This window comes from Aotus nancymaae, unplaced genomic scaffold (genome assembly GCF_030222135.1).
Source record: "Aotus nancymaae isolate 86718 unplaced genomic scaffold, 86718_ANA_hifiasm-v0.15.2.pri h1tg000010l, whole genome shotgun sequence".
NCBI lineage: Eukaryota > Metazoa > Chordata > Mammalia > Primates > Aotidae > Aotus > Aotus nancymaae.
The window spans coordinates 43,283,602-43,308,405 of record NW_026988421.1 but is presented as its reverse complement, the minus strand read 5'-3'; the positions used below and the strand labels follow the sequence as shown (position 1 = coordinate 43,308,405).

The 24,804-nt window shown below is 39.3% G+C and overlaps 1 protein-coding gene across 1 annotated transcript in view; it reads right to left on the bottom strand.

Moving 5' to 3' along the window:
- Nucleotides 1-24,804, bottom strand: part of LOC105727592 (putative neutral ceramidase C) — a 99,373-nt gene that overhangs the window by 38,027 nt on the left and 36,542 nt on the right. Inside the window, exons 2-6 of the mRNA XM_021671728.2 lie at nucleotides 20,094-20,320; nucleotides 18,082-18,231; nucleotides 11,320-11,496; nucleotides 9,860-9,987; nucleotides 8,622-8,699 (exon numbers count right to left, since the gene is read on the bottom strand). Coding sequence (XP_021527403.2) covers nucleotides 8,622-8,699; nucleotides 9,860-9,987; nucleotides 11,320-11,496; nucleotides 18,082-18,231; nucleotides 20,094-20,320 — 760 coding nt within the window. The remainder of the gene's footprint in view (nucleotides 1-8,621; nucleotides 8,700-9,859; nucleotides 9,988-11,319; nucleotides 11,497-18,081; nucleotides 18,232-20,093; nucleotides 20,321-24,804) is intronic.

The following is a 24,804-nucleotide window of genomic DNA, read 5'->3' as shown; positions in this document are numbered from 1 at the left end:
AAATCCTGAATGAAAAAGTCCCTCTAAATAACAATATTGGGAAAAATATATCATTCGGGTAAATTCTATTAAGTTGCGGCAATCAAAATCCTTGCAGGCTAGGTGCAGTGGCTCACACCTTTAATCCCAGCACTTTGGGAGGCCGAGGAAGGAGTTCGAGACAAGCCTGGCCAACATGGCAAAACCCCATCTCTGCTAAAAATACAAAAATTAGCCAGGTGTGATAGCGCACAACTGTAATCCCAGCTACTAAGGAGGCTAAAGCAGGAGAATCACTTGAACCTCCAGGAGGCAAAGGTTGCAGTGAGCCAAGATCGTGCCACCGCACTCCAGCCTGGGTGACAGAGCGAAACTCTGTCAAAAAAATAAAATTAAAAAATTAAAAAATCCTTGCATCTCACATGGTAAGTGATCAATAAGAAACAGGAAATGGCCAATAAGAGTATTGACTTTTTAATTGAGCGAAATTGTGAATTGAAGAAATTTCAAGGAAAACAACAGCGATTTGGCTTTTTTAAGCCAGTTACTTGGCAACAATTGTAAAGCATGATAATACTAAGGTTGGCAAGAGTATGAGAAACAACAGTCTGCTCATGTTTGAGTAACGGGAGAATAAACCAACAAAGGGCTGTTTGGCAATTTATAGGAAAAGCTTTAAAATATAAACATTCTCTTTGTCTCAAGAATCCCATTCTAGGAATTCAGCTTAAGGAAACTGTTGGCAAATACATATCTATTCAAGAATGTTTATACAGGCCGGGCTCAGTGGCTCATGCATGTAATCTCAACACTTTGGGAGGCCAAAGCAAGCAGATCACCTGAAGTCAGGAGTTTGAGACCAGCCCTGGAGAACATGGTGAAACCCCGTCTCAACTAAAAACCTACGAAAATTAGACAGGCATGGTGATGCATGCCTGTAATTCCAGCTACTCAGGAGGCTGAGGCAGCAGAATCGCTTGAACCCAGGATCTTTGCAGTGAGCAAAGATCACACCACTGCATCCCATCCTGGGAGACAGAACAAGACTCCATCTCAAAAAGAAGAAAAAAAAAATGCTTATCATGATGCATTTTATGATGGAAAACACTGTAGAAACCTAAATAACAAATGATTGCTGATTAGTTGAGTACATTATAATACATAGAATGGAATACTACATTGCAATTTTTAAATGGTGATTTAAAATATACTAACTGGCATTGAAAGATATTCATAGGTATTGCTAAATTTAAAAAAGTTAACAAACTGTAAATATAATAAAATCCCACTTTTTTAAGGTTTTTTTTTTTAATTGCATTTTAGGTTTTGGGGTACATGTGAAGAACATGCAAGACTGTTGCATAGGTATACACGTGGCAGTGTGATGTGCTGCCTTCCTCCCCATCACCTATATCTGGTATTTCTCCCTATTCCATTTGACCCAGCAATCCCATTACTGGGTATATATACAAAGGATTATAAATCGTTCTACTATAAGGACACATGCACACGAATGTTCACTGCAGCACTGTTTACAATAGCAAAGACCTGGAACCAACCCAAACGCCCATCGATGATAGACTGGACAGGGAAAATGTGGCACATATACACCATGGAATGCTATGCAGCCATCATTAAAATCCCACTTTTAAAAAAATCTATAAATGTGCTTATAAAAAGTCTGAAAGACTATGTAACAAACTTTTAATAGAAACTATCTCTGAGACTCAGGATCACCGGATGATTTTTTGACTTTTTAATTTTTTTTCTTACTGTGGACATTTTAGAAAATACATGAAAGAAAGGAAGATTAAAAATCACTTGATACAACACCAAGAATGAACCCTAAGGTAAACTATGGGTGATGATGATGTCTCAATGCAGGTTCATCAGTTGTAAGGACTGTACCACTCTGGTGGGGGTATTGATAGTGGAGGAGGGTGTGCATGTATTAGAATAAGGTGCGTATGGGAACTCTCTGCAATTCCTGCTCAATTTTTTCTGTAAATCTAAAACTGCTTTTAAAAATATAGTTTATTAATTAAAATAATAATAAAGTCTATTTTTAAAAAACAAACTATGCCCAGCATTGGCACAGTATCATTTTTGCATTTTTCTATTGATCAAAGCAGTCACAGGACCAGCCAAAGTTCAAGAACTAGGAAAATAATCTCCACCTTTTCATGGAAAGTGGCAAGATCACTTCGGATAAAACAAGGAATAAGAGCAATTGTTATGTTGTGGCAACCATTTTTGAAAACTACAATCTGCCATTTAAATATAGATTTTTAAAATCTCTATCAATCCAAAAAATGTAAGAGGTGAGAGAGAAGAAAAAAGAAGGATTGAAAAGGTAAGACAAATAGCACAAAGTGAGGAGATATAGAAAAGATCAGATATAATAATCACAGTTCCTAAAAATACACCAAATTCGCTTAAAAAAAAAGGATTGTCAGAGTACATAAGAAATAACTAAAGCTATGTGACATTCATAAGAGACACATTTAAAAATGTAAGAACTCCCCTTCCACACTCTCTCATGGAAGCCTGTCTTCCCCTCCTAAACTCCATCTCTCTCTATTCCTTTCCATCGGTGTGGAAGCTGCTTTCCTCTCCTGGATTCTATCTTTCTGGATTCTCTCACTCAGCATGAGAGTTACCTGTTTCTTTCTCTCTTCTCCTGTTTCTCTCTCTCTCTCTCTCTCTCTCTCTCTCTCTCTCTAAATAAAGCACTTTCTACAAAAAAAAAGGAGTGTTCAAAGAAAATGATTGAAAAATATACGTGGCAAATTCTGGGTTAGTGATATTCACAGACTACGTAGACTTTAAGACAAAATAACATTATTAGCTAAGAAGAGGATCACTACAAAAGCAAACAAATACTTGATGGTCTCAGTACATGGAGATAACCATTGTTAATATTTTCATAATATTTTAAAGCTTCTAGAGCACAGCGAGTGAAACCAAGTGAGCATTCACATTTACAGAATGACCTTTTAGTCATGTGTATTTCTTATTATATGTTCCACATAGAAAAATGAACAGAAGCAAATGGACCTGAATATTAACCATGATTGATGTGGTGTAGTATAATTTTAATTTAATTTTTTCCTTTCTACTTTATTTTTCAAGTTTTCTATAGTAAGCATATACTATCTTTATAATGAAAAAAAAAAGACAGAAAAAAATAATCTCCCAGGTTTGCTTCAGGTTGAGAACTTTCCAGAAGTCTAACAATCAAGTTCAATATCTCCAGCCATTGGATTCTAAACTTGGGACAATTTAAACTACACAAGGCTGATCAATCTCTGTTATCAGTCAACAGTCATCATCTTTGTCATTAGAAAGCCCTTAATAGGCACCTTCACCTACCAGGTAGGGGGTGAATCTGACCCAGGATGAAAGCTCACTGCACAACCATGGCCAAGCTTCACTGAAGAAGAATACAGGCAAGCAGAAAGTAAAGTTAGAGCAGGAAGACAGCATTGAGCTTCACAACATGGAGCAGAACAAGACAAGGAGGTTCAATGAACGATATAGAAACAGAAAGCAGGGGACAAGCACAGTGGCTCAGAACTGTGATACCAACATTCTGAAAGGTCAAGGTGGGAGGATCCCTTGAGGCCAGGAGTTCAAGACCAGTCAGCAACATAGAAAAACCCTGTCTCCATTTATTTTTTAAATAAAAGCAATAAGGAAAATAAACAGAGAGGAACACTTTATAAACCAGAATTCAAGCTAATGATAGAGAAGACATTTAGGAAGACAAAGATGAGATGATACGAAAAAGATATCACGTTAAGAATGGTTTGGTAGAGGGCAGTCACTGAGGTTTCAGCATTTGCAATTTGAATGGGGTTAAGTGGACAGAAGGGAGAATATGGAGTTGAAATAGATAAAGCCATAGAGAATAAACAGTCAGACATTACAATTCCAGAAAAATAATTCAATTATTCTGTGTCAATTAAAACCAAAACAATTTTGTGTAAAAAAAAAAGTTTTTAAATAAAGAAGTCATAGTCATAGATAATAGAGATTTACATATATACTGCAACTGTAAGTCACTACCATTTGAACAAATTGGTGTAATACCACAAATTGGATTTTTCTAACTTTGTACACAAATGATTCAAATAGCTTACACAAATCACTGCCCCTGTTGTCTCAAAAATATGCCTTTAAAGCACCCCCTTACAAGACCACTGACTATAAGAATAAAAGGATTTATAATATACAAATAGAAGGCAGTGGAGAGGAGAGGAGAAGAGAAGAGAGAAGAGGAGGAGGAGGAAAGGAGAGGGAAGGAGAGAGGAGGAAGAGGAAGAAAAGAAGGAGAAGGAAGGAGAAGAGGAGTCCATGTAATGGCTGCAAACTCAAGGAAGAAAATGCGGCAGAAGAAAAGAGGACGGCAAAGGGAAGAAAAGCAAGACAAAGCCTGTTCAGTTGCCGCATCCATCCTCGAAGAAGTAAGTCGGCCTCCCCACCTGTCTCAGAGCTGCCTTCATAAGTGTAGCTGTGTGAGAAGTAGCTCTTCCACTGACTACAGCTGTCACTCAGATTATCTGCACTTGTGACTTTCTTTTCGATGCAGACATTTGAAAACTGTTTTGCTTTCTTCCTTCATGTTTTCTTCACACACATAATGTCTTACTGCATCAGAGACTCTCAAGGTTCCATTTATTGTCCTCTATCGAATGACAGACCCTTGGAGGTACCTCGCAGAGTCTCCCACAGTGAATTTTGTAAATGTTACACAGCTTATATTTTAATTCACAATTCAGAACATCCCAAATACGTTCTCCATGTCTGGAGAAAAAAACATGTCATGTTTTTGTGTAAGGGGAAAAAGGCACAAAGTTAGCAATATTTTTCTGACATAGATTTTTCTGACATAGAGCAGCTGGCACAAACGATGACCTCACAATTGTAGAGGATTTAATGGTTCATGGAACGCTTTCAGGAACATAATTTTACTTCATTCCTTGAGTCTCCACTCTTCCCAACCCTTCGACAGCCTTGACTCCCAACCCTGGCTTGAAACACTTTAGTGAGTTTTCATTCCTCTTGGTATGAAAAACAAATTCTTTGTCCTGCCATCTAATCTCTAGCTCTTACTTGGTCTTGCAACACCCTGCCCCGCTGACCTCTGGATTCCAGTCACACACACACCTTTTACCAGTTCTTCAAATACTTCCCTGTTTGTGTTCAATGTTCTTTTCCAATCCCTGCATTTTGCCAGTTAATTCCTACGCCAGTTTCTAGTTCCCATTGTCACTCCCTCAGGGAAACCTTTCCCAATCTCTCTAACAAGGTCAAATTCCTTTAAGATAGCTCCACACACCTGCCTTTCTTAGCACTTAGCCCAGTTGTAATTTTACATGTATTGTATGCCTATCTGTATGCCTTCTGTTTCCCTCAGTAGACTGAAGTCTATAAGGACAGCAACTCCATCTGTATTTGTTCATCAATGTATCCCATAATAATCTCTGTGTGGAGAGAAAATACGATAGCTACATTTGAGAAATATGGCAGTTGAGTCTCAGGGATTCATTCCAGTAGCACAAACATGGGTACTAGATTCCAAGGTGCTGGATTCCTGATTCCAAGGCCAGGGAATACATCATTCCAAGGACTTGGAAGTATTGCATGGCTTATAGTAGGAACCTAGTGCAGACTTGCTGAATGAAAGACTGAAAACAAAAATGAAAGTAAGAAGGAATGAATTATGAACTTGAATATGGTTATCACTGTGAAGAAGATAGTCTTGGCTGTGATGCTGGGCAGGTCACATGACCTTTCTAGGCCCTTGCTCCTCAGCTAAAGGTTTAATAGGTGATCTCCATGCTCTGTGATTCTGAGTTGCTGTGCTTCCAAACTCCTCACACCTTGGGATTCTCTCTAACAGCAGGCACCTACATATGGTGGGTGAGTTATTTAGCAGCCCAGATTTGACTTTATATTTTGGATCGCTTTGAACATATTCAAAGAGCAATTACACTATGCAACAAGAGGCAATTGCAGGAGCAATTACAACCAAGATAACATAAGGCAGCTACAGAAACAATGGAAAGTTATTGCAGGGTGTTAAGCACAACAGATGGAAAAGCTTTGCTATAACCTTGACAGTTGACCCAAGGACTTCCAGTTACATGACATAATTGTATGTAAGGAAGAAAAGAATATTTAGCCAAAAGAATAGTATTTTTTAATTTTCTGTTCCAGTTATTAAATGATTCAAAACCTGGCCAGGCATAGTAGCTCACACCTGTAATCCAAGCACTATGGAAGGCTGAGGTGGAAGATCACTTGAGGTCAGGAGTTTGAGATCAGCCTGGTTAACATAGTAAACCCATTTCTACCCAAAACAATTAAAAATTAGCCAGGTGTGGTGGCGAGCACCTGTAGTCTCAGTTACTCAGGAGGCTGAGGCAGGAGGATCACTTGAGCCTGGGAATTTGAAGCTGCAGTGAGCTATGATCACACCATTGCTCTTCAGCCTAGGCAACAGAGCAAGAGCTTGTCTCAGAAAAAAAAAAAAAATTTCAAAAACTACTAAAAGGGAATTGTAAATGGTCTTGGTCCTTCAGCCAAGAGTTAAACAGAAACTATAGGGGCGACTCTATCTCCTTGTCTCAACAAATTTGGGATACTCAGTGTAACTAGCAGAGATGTGTGGTCTTATCCTGTCCCTCTTGTAATTGAATGCCCCTCTAAAGTGCTCTAGAATCTGGACTGTCTTACCTTTCCAGTCTACCTCTTACCCTGACCTCACTCACACTCTGGCCTCACAACTCTCTGTTTCTCATGACTCTGTGAGAAATCCAATGCCTCCTTTAAGTTCCAGCTCAAATGTCATTTTTTCTGGGAAGCCTTCCACAGTGCTCTCAAGAAAACCTCAGGGCTACCTCCTCCAAACTCCCATAGCGTTATTTATGCCCATGTGATAGCACTGTTGGTCATCTGATTCATGTTATAGTTACTTGTCTATCTGTCTATCTCCTGCCCCAATCACCCCACCAGCCTATGAGACCCTTTAAGATAGAAACCATGCCTTATTCATCGCAACATACCCCCCACGCACAGTTACATGCTTGACATTTAGAAAGTGTGTTGAGTTAAATGCTAAGGGGCAACTAATCAAGAGGTGACTTTATTGTAATAGAAGCATGAGTCCTATTACGTCAGCCCATATAGCAAATTTTATTAAGGGTTTTTTAGTGACTTCACTTTTAACACAAAAGAGGAACTCAAATGAATTTCAATCATTCTAATATGCCAATAGTGGAATTATTTAGAAGAGGTAAAATATTTTTTTCTATTCCTTTTAAATAAAATAATTAAACTTTCCTTCTATGCCAGGCACAGAACTAGAGTTTTGCATGCATTATCCCATTTAATCTTCAGACAACCCTATGGGGTATTATTATTCCCATTTTCAAATAGGATAGTTAAGGTCTAAGTGGATTAAGTTACTTTGTCCAGGCCACAGGGTTAGTAAGCGGCAGAGGGCTAGGATTTGAAGCCAAGTCAACCTTACCTCAAGACCAGAACTTATTACCATGTTGTTTTCCACCGAGTTTTAGGGCCAACTCTGGTGTGTGAACTGTGAATCATGGTTTTTAATGTTTTTCTTCATCACTTTGTCACTTTTACTGCTAGTTTTATTTACATAGCATCTTTCACTTAGATGTTTTATAATTCTATTTGGCAGACCCTGTATCATCTTTCTAATTATTATCAACATTTTAAATACTTATACCACAGTATGCTCAAAAATGATTAGGGATAAGAAAACAGGGAGACAGAGTAGTCACAGAACTTGTCGAAAGTCACATCGCTCATAAGAACAAGAGCCGAGTGAACCCAAGCCATTTGAGTCTAGCACCCAGGCTATCTGATACTTCCCTAGGGCATGTCTGCATCACTTGTAAGTCCATACGTCAAAAAGTCTGGCACTATGTTACCCACCCAGTCAATTCCTGAGTCAAGCCAGTTGCAGTAACCAAAATCACATATGAATGTAAATGCCTTATTTTCGAGAAAACAAAATCCATGTGTTTTCCTATACGCTGTCACTCCCAGATAATGGTTCTAAAAGCTGTCCCCAGCTGTAATTTTCCCTCTTGCTTCCTTTAGGTGTTCCCAGTTCTGCTTTATCCCTACTTGGCACCGTTCTGCAATGGACTTAATCCTTCTAGGGAAACACAGGTAAATAATCTCAAACCCATAATCACCTTCCTAGTTGGTCAGATTGTTTTTTCATTTTGAAAAATGAAAGGAGATAACTGTTCACCATCATGGAAGGTCCACATATGAGATCTTGATAATGTAATAAGCGTTAATGTTTACTGAGTTTTTATATCATATGCTAGATGCTGTGCCAAGCTCTTCACCAAGATCTCTCACTTATCATCCGTGTATTAACTCTGTTTTGCAAGTGGAGAACTAAGCCCTGAGAGGCTGAGAACCCTGTACGAGGCCCGTGGATGGACCCCAGTTGTGTCTGGCTCCACAGCCTGGACTCTCAACCACACAGCTTATTCTCAGTGTGTGCTGGCACTATTCTAGTCTTTCCCCCCGCCCCCTCTTTAATTAAGAAAAGCTACCCAGACAGAATTATTTTTAAAAAGAAAATAGAGTACCTGATAAGGCCCAAGTCGTCTCCATTCAAATCTACCATTTTCAAGACTACCATTTCCTTGTCTGTATTTGAAGAATACCTAGTCAGTAAAACAGAAAAACACAGTCAGTTCTGTGTTAGAGCCTGACCCTCATGTAAGATGAACAACAGCAGCCTACACAAAAACAAAAATGCCTCTCAGTAAGTGAGATGACCTGACAATCAGTAGTTCTGTGAACTGCATCCAGTACCTCTTTTCTCAGGTAAGGAAAGGGTTTGCAATTGTGATCAAAGTTTGGGGGACTAGGTCAAGTAACTGGAGCTGAAATATATACATTTTTTATATAATATGCAATATTATATAACATATATGTATTTCTTACTAAAGGGATTTGTCTTTGAAATTTCTACTCCTATCAATTTTTAATGAAATCTCTTTTAAAAAGCAGGGAATTTGCAAAATCAAAAGCATTCAAGACCAGCAACTTAAGTGTTCTTTTATGTCCTCTCAAGGAAAATCAGATTATATTTTCTAAAAATCATCTCCTTTGAAAGCTATTGAAAAATATGCATAAAAATGTAAAATGTCAAGTGGTCACGTTGGAACTATGATATTATTTTACAGTGCTACAATAGCCAAGCACTTCTCTTCTGTCACAAACCTGGTTCATCACTTATAAAAAGATGAAAAGACAAAATAACCCTCTCCCTTAGTTGTTCCATTCAAATATGTGGACTTATTTCTTACTCTTCTGTCCATATTCTTTATTCTTTTATCTTCTCTGTCTTGCCACACTCTCGTGGACTAGGATGATTTCTTCTGGATGACACACAATAAAAAAGCTATTCATTAATTTAATAAATATGTGTTGTGCATATTTTTATCTCCATTCTACAGATGAAGAAGCTGAGTGCCAATAAATTAAGATAAGTACATCACTAAAGGTCACATAACTAGGAAGCAATGAAACTAAGCTGAGACCACAGTTGTTCCTGATTTCAAAGCCCAGAGTCCTTCAAACATCCACACTGGCTCCCATAACCAACAACGTGGAAAGATACATGAATAAATCGGTGTTTCCTTCTACATTCACTTTTTGTTTCTGTTTGTCTTAGATGATAAAGATGTTTTTAAGATATTGTAGCTGTAGCACTCTCTCAGGACCTCACCATATTCATCAAGTAACAGCCTTGCACTTAGAATCTGTTGCTGTTCCCTAAAGGGAATGAAACGATTTCATTTTGATGATTCCTCCTCACCTTGCTCTCTCTGACTGTGGATTCTGAAGGTAAGAATAGGGACTTCTGTTGATCTGGATACCATCCACATTTCCTTTATTGATGAAGATTTTGCCTGGCTTCATATTTGTATGTGCTATGTCAATGCTCTGAAGATTAAAACAGAGGGGGAAGTTATAAGCTTATAAATCCTGGTGGGGATAATGACTTAGTAAATATAAACAGAAGAACCCTGTGGACAATTTCCTTTGTCTCTAATGTGTCCACATTATGGGATAAAAGCTGGAGAGCCACATTGCTGGTGCCATTCTGGAGGTAAACAGAAATGGCTTTCAATGTTAAGATAAAGGAAATGCTGTGTTATATGGAAGCGGTGTTGATTAACGCCTGAGCTCACAAAAAGCCTCATCTCCTGGTCGCTCAGGACTGGTAAATGAGGCTCAATTAATTGTCACTTCAGATAGCCAAAATGGGAGACTTGACTCCCACAACACTAAGTACACGTTTTGCTAATAGATAAGTGTTTCCACCTCTCCACCCTTGCCATTCTACCACCAAGGCAGAGTTGTTCAAACTTTTTTGACTATGAACTACAGTGAGAGATACATTTTTCATCATAACTTAATACACATCCACATATGCATCCCCAAACAGAAGTCCACAGAGCACAGTATACCCTGACACTGTGTTATGCACTACACCTTACAATCTATTTTTTAGTGTTTTTTATATAATGCTTTTTGCAACCAATGAAATTGATTTCGTAAGTCTTTAATACATTGCAAGCCTCAGTTTGAAAAACATCAGTAAAGCAATTTCTGCCTATGCCAGCTGGATCCCTGAATTTTGGGGGTGACATTGTAAGAAAAAAATAGAGAATAAGCCCAGAAGACAATCAAATGAAGAAAAACATTAGCAAGGATTCTATGCAACAAAATAATAAGCTGGAAGACAGGGGAGAGAGGAGTATAAGCTACTCAAACCAGAAATAGGAGAGTTTAAGGGTATTTGTTAGGAGCACCATGGAGGTCTGCATCTGTAGTAGAGAACTTGAAAACATGGGATGTGTGTTTATAAGTTGAATTCTCTTTGTATATTGGGAAATATTTTTAAAAATTAGAATTATTTGTACATACTTTTGGCTCCTTCTTGGGTTTCTTTTTGTGTGACTTTGTGCAGAAAACAGACCATGTAGTGCCCTCTATAAAGAAGCCAAACCAAAATGTTTAGTGTCTCTTTAAATAACTATATCAGGCTTAGTCCCATAGAACCCTCCTTTTCTAATCATCAGTACCTCAGCCCTAACAGCCCATAGCTCAGAACCAGAAGCTAGGATAGGGTCAGGGAGAAGACAGAATTGTACATGCTAATACTATGCTCAGACCCAAATCCTATAGGCACTCTTCATATCATATCCAATCACTCCTAAAATACCTGTAAGCAATGGTAAAGAACAGCTGCCTCTGGGGCTCTTTGCCTACCTTCAAGATACCTGTGACCATGTGCTGAAAAGTTTGATTGCTAAATCCTTCACTTGCAATTACAAACACAGTATACTGGAAATATCCTGCAGGACCTGAATGAGTGTGAGTGCCACTCAGGATGACATTGTCTCTTCTGTACAGGGAGCCATATTTACTCTGAAGTCTGTTCAGGACCTTCAAGAAAAAAAGTAATTGAACTAAGAGTATGGATAACATAGGAGCCCAACATGAGAAAAGGCTTTGATGAGTCAATCACTGATCCATACCAATAACATCTGTATTAGTCCATTCTCATGCTGCTAATAAAGATACACCTAAGACTGGGTAATTTATAAAGGAAAGAGATTTAATTGACTCACAGTTCACCATGGCTGGGAAGGCCTCAGGAAACATAATCATGGTGGAAGGGGAAGCAAACATGTTCTTCTTCACATGATGGGAGGAAGGAGAAGTGCAGAGTGAAGTGGGGGAAAGCCCCTTATAAAAAAACCATCAGATCTTATGAGAACTCACTATCATGAGAACAGCAGCATGGGTGTAACCACCCCTATGATTCAATTCCCTTTCATGGGGTCCCTCCCACAGCACAGGGGGATTATGGAAACTACAACTCAAGATGAGATTTGGGTGGGGACACTAACAAACTATATTAATATGTCTTTCTAATTGCCCCTCACTCTAGGTTTGAAGATATTATCATAGGAATATCATAGTAATAACAACAACAAAATAATAATAGCAATATCTAACATTGTATACATTCTTGCTATGAGCACACACAATGCTAGGTATGTTATATATAGTATGTCATTTTAAAATATTTATAACAATTCCAAGAGCTACACAGGTATTGTTAAGCCCATTTTTTAGCTGAGAAAGAACAGTGAAGTATACAAAAGTTAAATAATTTGCCTATTGCTCTAATAAGTAGCAGGTCCTGACTCCAGACCCAAGTCTAACTAGAGAACCAGTACTCTTATTCATCATTCAGCATGTGCTCTAAGCAAAAGAATATATGAAGTTCCTGTCTTGAAGATATTTTTATTGTAATAAAAGACAAAGACAGTAAGCAAGCAAATAAATATTAAATATTATATCATAGAGTGATAAATGCTATGAAGAAAAATGTTGCATAAGGAGAAAGAAAGTAGTGGGTATTAGTGAGGAAAGATCTTTCTAATGAAGAGCTCTCTTTTAGCGGAGGCTTAAATGAAGAAAGCAAGCTGGCTGTGTAATATCTGGGGGGAAAAGCAACTCAGGCATAGTGAGCAGAGACTGCAAAGGTTTTTTAGCTACTCTACTACCTCATTTCCCAAATGAAGAATTCAGTACACCTTGAAACAGACTCTTAGACTTGTTGGTCTAGGGGAAACCATCCACTGTGATGCAAGGACACCCTAATAATCCTGTGGAGAGACCTAGGTAGGTAGGAAGCATCCTGCCAGCACTAACTTGCTAGTCATCTGAGTGAGCAATCTCAGAAGTAATTTCTTCAGCCTTGGTCAAGCCATCAAACAACTGCAGCCCTAGCCAGCACCTGAGTGCCACATCATGACACAAAAGTGATGACATATGACTTGTTCTAACACAAGTCAGAAACATCTAACCCAGCTACTCTGGGTATCCTGACACAGAATCCATAATTGTTGTTTTAAGTCACTAAGTTTTTAGATGATTTGTTGTGCAGCAATAGATAACTAATACAGAGACTCAGAAAATGTTTAGTGAATGAGTCAATCAGTGATCCAAATGCATGACAAGTGTCTTCCCATGGTGCATACACATCAAGAAAACACCAGAGAGAAAACTGGTGATGTTGCTGAGTACCTGTTGCTGATTATGCTTTAATAAGCTGCAATCTAAAGTTTGGTATCATTGTGGCTTTTTTCTGAAAGATAATTAAAAAATGATCCAGCAGTTTGTAACACAAAGGATAAATGCTTGAATGGATAGACACCCCATTTTCCATGATGTGATTATTAGGCATTGCATGCCTGTATCAAAACATCTCATGTACTCCATAAATATATTTATCATGTACCCACAAACATTACATTTTTTAAAAAAAAGATCCAACAAAAGTGTCAAACCCAATCTAATTGTTAGCAATGTTTACTTTGAGTCTGGCACAGATACTCTGATAAGCTGTCTCTCTGGAAAACAGAATAAAATTAAAAGTCCTCATTTGTGTTATTTGCCAATTTCTGTGGTGTAAAAACTCCTCATCATGATCAATTTCGAGCTACCAAAACTTAACAGCCAACTCACAATGTTCCTGAATATTTACAAATTGGCTCTTACGAGCTTGTGCAAGCTAGTTCCAGCTCACTGCTGGTAAGTGGGCAGTAGCAGCTTCTGTGCTATGTACTTAATATACATGAAGATAACCATTCAACCTCTTCTATTGCAGGTGAGGATCTATACCATTCTCATTCCAGTCATAACCATCTTGCCCCATTAACCTCTCCATGCCCCAAAGAATGAGTATTTGGTTGCCATGTCCACATAAGCAATCCTATGATGCAAGACAACTACAGAATGGAAATATGATATAACCAGACCGACATCCTTCTTTATTCCTTCTGTTTGATCTTAACTCCAGCCCCAACCTCTCATCACTCTCACATATTATTCCACACTGTAACTACTACACTTATGAAGAAGAAATGTCTACAAAGAAAAGAGAAAATGATCAATGAAGGGACACCGTGAAAGCTGTGCTAAAGTCAGAAGCTGATGTTTTTAACAATTTGCAGCTGAGACAAGAAGGTATTAGAGAAAAAGAGCTACAAGTCAACTTTAAAGCTCCCTAACCCCAACCTATTTATTCCTAAAGAACTGTGACATTATGATTTTAGAATTAAATACATTCCTTCATGTCTACTCAAGAATCAAGCCCTTAAAAAGACAGAAATTATGAATCTTGAATTTTAAAACAAAAAGACTACAAACAGTACACAGTACATTTATTTTAAACTATAATCTCTGATATGAAGCCAGAAATATGGGACTTCTAGGAGGAAAAAAAGAAAAATGTAAAACCTAGTCATATAACAATGCCAACAAATAGCCATTGAAAAGAACACGTTTCCCAGTTCATGAAAGGAAGGTATTTTAACACAGGACAAAGCAGCTACATCTATGTCTATAGCTCACTTCTGTCTTCAGTTTCTATTCCATTTTCTATCACTGACTTTCTTGGGAGCATGACACAGAAGAAATCCTTCTGTTTTCCTGTCCTGCCTCACTGCACAGAGATCTTCCATAATCTTCATTCTGTGCTGGAAATTTCATCAATCTTAAAGCTGAGACTGAGAACCTACATAGAAGTAGGTGTTATAAATAATCTTAATTGCATTTACTTAGCTACATTTATTTTTCACACCTTCCCTTGAGTTAATTTGGGATAACTAAGTGGGTTCATTTAAGGGCCTTCCCACTGGGTCTCAGATTGCACGGGGGTGTAAAAATAGGAAGAGATAGATAAATGGTGCCCACTATTGACTTACAGCACCTACAAACCAACACATTAAACTCCCCTCCACTCTACTTCCCGAAGTCTACCTTTTGGTTCTTTTATTTCTGCTAATGATCATACTATTTCCCAATTAGAACCATCTCATTTTTTAGAAAAGCAGTATAGTACAGTAGAAATGAGCATGAATTCTGGCACCAACACACTTAAGTTTGAATCCCAGCTCTGATAGTTCCTAGCTGTGCAACCTTGGATAAGTTACTTGGTCCTCTGCAAACTTGGTTTTCCAATCTGTCAAATGACATGATAATACTCCCTCATAGAGTCATTTGGAGAAGTAAGTACATTAATCCATACAAGGTATTTACAAGAGTTCCAGACTCAATACAAATACTAAGTAATAGCTTTTATGTCTATTCATCTTCAAATCTCACTCACATTTAATTTCTTCTTTTGTTTTTTAGTCAGAATCTCACTCTGTCACCCAGGCTGGTGTGCAATGGCATGACCTCGGCTCACTGCAACCTCCACCTCCCAGGTTCAAGTGATTATCCTGCCTCAGTCTCCCAAATAGCTGGGACTACAGGCACCTACCACCATGCCTGGCTGATTTTTGTATTTTTAGTGAGACAAGGTTCACCATGTTGGCCAAGCTGGTCTCGAACTCCTGACCTCAAGTGATCCACCCGTCTCAGCCTCCCAAAGTGCTGGGATTATAGATGTGAGCCACTGCGCCTGGCCGACTCACATTTAATTTCATATCCCACCGCCACATAGTCTCACTGCCATATTGGTTTAAAACCTTTGTGCCAGCCTCACACGATAAAGGGGAAATTGTTAGGCAAAGTTATAAGAAATAAAAACCCTTCCAGCAACTCCAGCTTCCCTTTCTTGTTCCTTCAGTCTTTTCACATCTTGTAAAACTCCCCTGTGTGAAATCCCTCTGTTTGAAATACTTAGTATGATGATTACTGTTTTCTTAACCAGACCTTCACCAATAGAGCCTCGGTATCCCTTTAAAGAATCTGCTATTTTTTGTCCTCACATCTAGTTCCACGCTATTCCAATCCATATCAAACATCTCTACCTGCTTAATCACCCTAAAACAAAATGGTGTTTACATCACTCCGCCACTCAGATTTCTCAGAATCCATATCACCCACAGAATCAAAAACAAGCCGGCATCTCAGGCCCTCTGCAATTATGACAAACATACCTCCCAGATACATCTCCAACTACATGCCTCCATATGTCCTAATAGGTATCCTCTGTTCCCTCATAAAAGAGTCCACATCCCTCCTTCATGCCTTTCTGTTCATTCTGTTTCTTCCACCATATTTATCTCCCTTCCCACCTTAACCATTTAAAATTCTGCTCACTCAAGTGTCATTTCCACCATGAAAATGTTTTCCTAATTTGCATTTCTTGAATCCCTATGTGATGATCTTAGAAGACTATATGTCCACAAATTCTCAGATATTTTGCCCTTCAAGAAGCGAAGCTTACTTTGTCACCCTTGAATGTGGGCTGGACTTAATGACTTGCTTAATGAATAGAACAGGGTGAAAGTAAAGGTGTATAACTGCTAAACCTGGATTATACAAGGCACTGTAGCTTCCTCCTTGCTTGTTCTCTTGGGTCACTTGCTCTGAGGGAATCTAGCTGCTGTGTCATAAAGATGAGAAGGGTGAGCAACTGAGGTCTTGGCCAACCATCTTGGAAGTGGACCTTCAAGCCTGGGTCAAGCCTTCTGATGACTCATGCTTTGCCATCATCTTGATTGCAATAGAACCTAAGCCAGAGCCACTGAGCCAAGCCAGTCTTGAATTCCTGACCCATCGATCATGTGAGATAATAAATGTTTATTGTTTTAAGCCACTGTAGTTTAGGGTAATTTCCTACTCAGTAATAGACAATAACTATCCCACTGAACCTTCCTTCAGTGAATTATAGTTATCTGTATATTTCTGTCATGGTCCTTCCTCCTATCCACCAACTAGATAATGACCTCATAAGGGAGATGGATTATGACTCACTTAGTTGTGTGCCCCTGAAGTGACATTAGCAAAGTACCTTACAAAAAGCTAGTGGTCAATGTATTTTTCCCTCTAAGAGTATAGAGTAATGTCACTTTTAAGAATGTGGACTCTGGGATTAAGCATACCTGTGTTCAGAATCCTGCTCTACCATTTGGTAACTGTGTGAAATTTGGAAAGATACCTACCTTCTCTAAGACTCCATTTTCTTATCCAGAAAATTGAATTAATAAGAAAGCCACCTCACTGTTTTGTGGTAAGAGAAGGAGTAGGGAAAACACTTAATCTCCTGTTCCTCATGTCTCCACAGATGGGGGAGGCTTCCACTCCCCTCCCCAAGAGGGAGCAATGTTAAAAGTGATGCTTTTAGGCCATCTCATCATCCCTCTCACTGGCCCCTTCACACAGCAGGAGGAGGAAAGTGTTTAATAGGTGAGGCTAATAGAACCTGACATTGCATGCTGGACATTTATGGTCATTGTTCTGGTCAATGCTCCAGAATTGGGGGCTTCTTTCTCACATTAATGAATATGTGAGCAGATATTAACAGAGCACATTCTCCTTTTGTGAACTGATCCCATGCAGAAAGTATAACTGGGTCAGGGCTTAGAAATTACCTTAGAAAGATAGAACTGGAAGTTCTATCACTCGCTTGCTTGCTCTCTCTTTTTTTTCCTCTCTCTCTTTCTCTCTGTCTTTCCCTGCCTCTCTTTCCCTCTTTCCTCCTCCTCCCTTTGTATGGATTTGAAATTTCCAAATACTATAATGAATCTCCATGTGCCTATTACTCAGCTTCTATAACTATCAATTCATGGTCAACCTCATTTCAATGTTGTATTTTAATTCACGTCTGATTCCTCAAATGTATTCTCAATTGTCCGAGAACTCAAGGAAGGGCTTGGTGATTACCTGGTATTCTCCCAACTTCTAAGAAGGAGGATTACATGAGGGAATACACATAAAAGTCACCTGACACATTACAGGCTTTCAATAAAAAACATTAGCATTAATAATGATGATGAGTCATCAGCAGAACTGAAAGCAACTTTTGACCAAGATAACTTAAACTGAAATAGTGAGGATCATTCTCCTTGTAAGATTATCTGTTATATAGTCAAGAGTGTATAATACTGAAGGTAGTAGAATTCACTGAATGAGAAACCAAGAGGAATCAGTTCTTGTCACATTAATCCACTTTTTCTTAAACCACGTCATTTCTTCATTTCTTTCTCTTCTCAAATCACTTACCTCCAGCCTGAGCCTTTGGGATACCATGCCTATGTCGATGCTGACAAACACTGTTCGATTGGACCCATCAGGTTCCGCCATGATAAAAGCACGACTGTACAGCCTGGTGAGGATGCCCCGTGCATTCTGGCCAGATTTGCTGTAGCCCATCTAAAGAGGAAGAGACAATCAGAGCCGCTCTGTCTCACCCCCCTGCTACGAGAAACCAGACACAAACATACAACATAGATGACTGTAGAAAGACAAAGATAAAACATCTACATGACATTGTGGCTCTGAGTGAGAGAATATATGGTTTCAAAAATTAAAAAGGAAAAGGAAGAAAGAAAGCAAAAAAATATCATAAAAGAGGGTTGTATCTTCTGTGTAAAAAAACGCAAAGGCAAAGAATCGATCATCAGGTTGGCAGAAGCTATTCCCTGGCTTATGGGCAGGAGGAAGCTGGTGCAGCTTTGGAAATTCTGTGACTAACACTAATACGAGAAATCTTTCTGGTCTTTCTGTTTTTTGCAATGGCACTTTTTCTCCTTCCTGTCTAAGGTACAACAGGAAAAAATATTTCCCCTACCTTCACTCCATATTGCCCCAGGAACATTCTAAAGATTGAAGGCTCTTTCATGTTGGTTGTTTTGTGCATGATTTTGTTTTCTGAAGAAAACGGTATCTGTATAATTAAGTATTCTTCATAGAGGGTACCTCACCCTGGCTTTTACCATAATATCGTTCCTGTTGTGGGTGTGACTGGCTGGTAAGTTCTTTTACTACCCATGACATGGGACGATAAAGAAATTTACCAAAACAGTCATAGATAAAGAAAGGCAAATTTATTAGGGAACATATGAAAATATGTTGCAAAGGTACAACAGGCAGCACAGCAGGAAGGGGCTGTAGGAAGTTTTAAAGGGTCATACCTGAGGGAGGCATATGCAGAAAGAGGTTATGCTGCTGGGGCTACATGTAGAGCAAGGTATTTGGGAACAGAATGTTGTGGCAGCAGGCTGTCTATGACTGGCCGTCTCTCAGAACAATTGTTCTCCCCAACTCTGGGACCCCTGACTTATCAGGACTCCACAACTCCCTAAGCCAAGTCAGATCACATATACCTATCCCAAGCCACTTCCCTCACCATGTCATAAAATTTACCCATAAAACTACACCCAGGTCTTCAGAATGCCCCCTCTACTGTTTGCATGACCCCTCCTGGAGTGTTTATTTAGGGTTCACATTCCAGGATCACTTTTCAGAAACACAGAGTTGAGAATCACACCTGAATGTAAAGATTACTTGGAGGGAGGGAGTGAATCCCACCAGACAACGTCATGCTCTGGTTTCCTAGGGAAGCACTGACATAAATGGATATTTCCATCACATAGCTGAGACTAGCAGGCAATAGTCCACATCCGACACATAGAAGTGTTGTATTTGCTTTCACAGTATTGGTCCAATCTAGGTTTCCAGTTTTAGCTAGAGTTGCCTTTATTTTTTAAGTAAGAGATTTGAATCTTCAACTCTTTAATCTGGGGATTTGGGGGCTTCTTTAAGAAAACTGCAGAATAGGGCAGCTCTGAGTTCCCCATTCTTACATGGTAACAATCAGCTAGATCCATATACTTTCACTGTGCTTTTATTCCCCTCAAAATCTCCACCATTTCCTACTGCCTCCCACCCCTAAACTGAGGACTCACTAGACATTTCTTATCTTACACTGGCCTGGTGATGTCATTTATGGTACCTGCTTACCCCCTGTAGTATTTGACTCTGCCATCTCTGTCACGTCTTCTCATAAAAAGAAAACAAAACAAAAATGGCCAATTGACTTTACAGGGGAGATGTGATTCAAGAAAAGTTTGCCTCTTTCTTCTAATATGACATTCATAGTGCTAGACAGCAGCAAAGTCAATTAAAAAGCTAGAAGATAATGTTGATGTTGTATAATCAGAAATCAATGCAGGTTGCAAAATAATAAAATTACTTGTTTCCCAGTCTCCTTAAGGAGCTCATTGTCTACTTACCAAATTGATATCTGCTACTTGTCCTGTGCAGTCAGCTCGTCCAACACCAATATGATAGCCACTGAAGTTCTGAAATAGAGGAGGCTCTGGGGTCGAAGTCTCTGGAGAAGTTTGAGTGGCTGTGGAGCTCTGGGTGGCTGTGGAGCTCTGGGTGGTTGTGGAGCTCTGGGTGGCTGTGGAGCCCTGGGTGGCTGGAGGGCTTTGAGTGGTTGAAAAAAAATGGCTTCCTGAATCCAAAACAGAATAAGAGATTTGAGAAACAACATTTCAGCCCTCTTATTTGTCAACATCAATTAGAATATAGTATATAGGCTCAGGTTCCTAGGGAAAACTCTATATATTTTCTTATACATCAAAATATTCAGTGAGAAATATCTCAGGAACCTGTTTAAAAATCCTAATCCTAAACAGGATATTTTTCTTGGATGAGAGATGTTTTAGACTAACAGTCAAGGCCTCTGTCAAACATCCTTTAACTCCTCTTCACAAGCCATTCCTTGTCATACTCACTGCCTTCACTCAACGCCCTGCTCTTCTTTCCTAGCTAAACTAAACAGGTGCCAGGTTTACTAAATCCAATGTCTGGGGATAGGTTTCTTCCATTCTTTCTATCCAGACCCCTCACTCCTTTCCTCTCCACCTACCAAACTCCACCACCTGGTTCAGAGTTAGTCCATTTCCATCACACCTAGATCCTACTCAACTCCTCACCTGCAGGATACCACCCCGCTGGCTCCGCCCTGGCTCTGATCCTCTTTGACCCTCTAAAGACTTATTTTTAATGTGACAGATCATTGTATATTTGTTGATATAATTTCATCTTAATTATTCTAATATCTATATATTCATATCTATATGTGTATTTATACATATATATTCTATATTAATGTATGCCTATATATTTTACACACACAAATATCAAGGGAAGCAGAATGACATACAGGATTTTTGTGAGAAGACAGATGCCAGAAACAAACTGCCTGTGTTTGAAACCGAATCTACCACTTACTAAGTGATCAAATTGCTTAACCTATTTCACCCCAATGTTCTCATCTATGAAATGGAGATTATAATAATATCATCCTGCTTCCTGGGGTTGTTTTGAACAATAACTATACTCACTAATATTATAAACTTGGAACAATGGCTACTCTGTAACTTTGATTTTCTTTACCAATTTAGACATTTTATATATTTGTTTGTTTATTTTCATTCCCCAGATAATAGGAGTTGCTAAGGCATTAGTGGTAAGAAAGTACTTAGGCATGAGATTTATAGCTGATTCCTTCTGAGATCTTGGAAATTTGGAGCTCAAAAAACTTAGAGATCATGTAACTTAATCTCCTTAATTTTACAGATGAGGAAACTAAAACTCAGAAAAGTGACTTAACCAATAATTAATGGAGAGCATGTGATGAATCTGGTATGCAGTCCAGATCCTCAAACTCAGAATCTGATACTCTTTAAACCAAATTCTAGGTGAAGTTAGAATCCACTTCTCATCCCCAAGCTGAGATTTTCTTCAAAACATCAAATATTGCAAGGAATGGAGCAGGCATCTTTACTATTGCCTCACTGCTACCAGCATAGAAATGTCATGCCAACTAAAGCCAAACCTAACATATAACCAAGGGTAAGTTATTTGCGACCTCAGGGTCTCCATTGCCCCATGTGTAAAATGGCACTAATGTAAACAGTAGGGCTAGCATCCACCCTTATAGGATTTTTGTGAGAATTAGATGAGAAAATTATCTAGAATCCTCACTATAGTGCTCAACACAGAAAGCATTTAATAAACAGTAACTACTGCTATAAGAATAGTTACTATAATTGTTAATAAGCTCCCTGAGTCTCAGCCTCCTGTTTCCTAATTTAAGAGCCAAAACCGAATAATTCATTTTTTTTTTTTTGAGATGGAGTCTTGCTCTGTCACTCAGGCTGGAGTGCAGTGGCGTGATCTCGGGTCGCTGCAACCTCCGCCCCCCAGGTTCAAGCGATTCTCCTGCCTTGCCTCAGCCTCCAGAGTAGCTGGGATTATAGGCATGCACACCACGCCCAGCTAATTTTTGTATTTTTAGCAGAAACGAGGTTTCGCCACATTGGTCAGGCTGGTCTCAAACTCTTTACCTCAGGTGATCCACCCACCTCGGCCCCCACAAAGTGCTGGGATTATAGGCGTGAGCCACTGCACCCGGGTAAAACTGAGTAATTCTTAAGGATCCTTTCACTTCTATCAGTCTATGGCCCTTCTATGCCTACTGCTGGACCAGAGGATCTCTGATCCTCTGTTTGCCAGGAATTCAAAGCTCTGGGACATGGTAGAGAATATGTAGGAAAAGAGGCCACAAAAGGGAAAACTGAGGTAGAAAATGCCATTTTCTCCATTTGGCCTAAGGCCAGCCCTCTCTACTTTCATCAGAGCTTGAATCTCTACCTGTCTTCTCTACTCATTTAACAGTTCTGTAACCTAGCACCGACTGCAGCAGAGGCTCCACCAAAGACCCATTGCCAACCTCGTGTGTAAATGTAGTCTACGTTGTTTTCAAAAACTTTGTTTCCAACATTTAAAAAAATCATGAGATGTCTAAAAATTCCAATTTCCAGCTTCTCTGAAAACTCAGGAGATCCAAGACCATGTGTTCTCTCAACAACAAACAGCTGGCATCTGGGTGAGGCTGTGGGGCTTCTTCACCAGAATCGCACCTGCCTCCTCCTTAGTCCGCCTGCTCCCTCTGCCTCATTTGCAAAACTTGATTAGCCCTTGTAAGGATTAAAGGTTGAGACCCCTTTCTCTAAAGCTCTTCACAGACTAGTTGACATTCATTGAGTCTTTCATTCTCCTTTTGCCCCTGGGAGAAGATGATGTCTACAAGGAGGCAAAGAGAAAGATAGAGGCTCAGGGCAAAAGCTGGCATTACTGGATCTTGATGAATTTTGAGCTGTGCTTAGGTTAGTGGAAAAACTAATGGCAAACAAGTACTTGTCAGAATGCCTGTCAGCTGGCTATTGGGGACAAAGGTAAGCTTGATAAAAACTGCTATCAATGCAGAAAGGGCAATTAATGCAAAGGGAGACGGCTATTCCAGGCTGCTTAAGTACACATAGAACTATCAGCAGACACTGTTTTTGTCTTTGGTGTCCACAGTAATCAAGAAGTTTCCTACAGGCCTAAAAATTGCATCTGAGAGAGCCCATGACACTTGCCTTTGTGGTTTTCGATGGTCCCACTCGTGATAAACAAGAGGCTGAGAAGGGCCACTGTGATGGCAGTCATCATTACAAGAAGGAAAATCAGAAATGTCTCCAAGTTAGAGAAGGTGCGTTTGGCCATTTCTTCTGAGGTACAGCAGAGATGGAAGAAGAAATATTGAAAAGGAAGAAATCACAAATTAAAATACAAACGCTTTAAGGCAACCAAGGGTAAGATATCTTAGCTCTTTTATATTAATAGACTATACCAAGGATGACAAGCACAAAGCACTTACCACTCATTCCATAGACCAAGCCCGTGGCAGACAAGACCAATCAATTACAGCATTCTTTTTGAAAAGCTCAAATGTGGTTTCCAGATTTTCTCAACACAACACTCTTCTTGGCAGCAACCATTCATGATTTAGCATTGGCAATTGAGTTAAAATGTATTTGCATTCCTCAGCCATGTCACACTGCTTTCATTTATGGTGATGATGCTGTTTAGGGATCTGTACACGGGTCTGGGCTGAGAAAGCCTCTGTTGACAAGGGCGACTGACGCATGCATACTGCTCGTGTTTGGGAGAAGGCTGGCTGGGGTTAGGACAATACTCTGTGGTCATGGATTTAGTCAAATTATCTTGCCCACCTGAAGGTGAAACCAATAATTTTGGCCTTTCTATTTTTTAACTTTCAATGACTATCTGGTGAGAAGTGGGCATGGAAAGGGGGATTAGCTCTGGTCTGCAGGCAGGCATTAGAAAAAACATCCCTCTTCAGTGTACAGAAGGATCCTACACATTTTGAAAACCCTGTATCAAAGGATGAGAATTTAAAGGATGAGAATATAAAAGTATCAAATGTCATTACAGATTCCTTAAGATGTTTTAAGGGAGGGAGAATTAATCATTACTCAGAGGAACTATACAAGTTAAAACCCCATATAATGTAATAGGAAGAAGTATAATATGGTGGTTAAAAATTTAGTTCTGAAATCAGACTTCAGAGGTCGAATTTCATTTCTGCCACTTATTGGGTGACTTTAGGAAATCCTCCCCCCAATACTGAACATCAGCTTCCCCATCTGTAAAGAGGAATACGATTATGACAATCTTATCTCAAAGTTCTTATAAAACCTATCTTATAAATTTCTTATAAAAATAAGATAAGATGAAGCAACAATACTTTTTTTGTTCAATAAATGCCAAACTGTTAGCATTTATTAATAGATTTCAAAGTAGCAAAGTCTCTGTGCTCTTCCCTGTCCTTAAAGGGAATTTACGGCCGGGCGCGATGGCTCACGCCTGTAATCCCAGCACTTTGGGAGGCAGAGGCGAGTGGATCACGAGGTCAAGAGATCGAGACCATCCTGGTCACACGGTGAAACCCCGTCTCTACTAAAAAAATACAAAAAATTAGCCGGGCATGGTGGCGCGTGCCTGTAATCCCAGCTACTGAGGAGGCTGAGGCAGGAGAATTGCCTGAACCCAGGAGGTGGAGGTTGTGGTGAGCCGAGATTG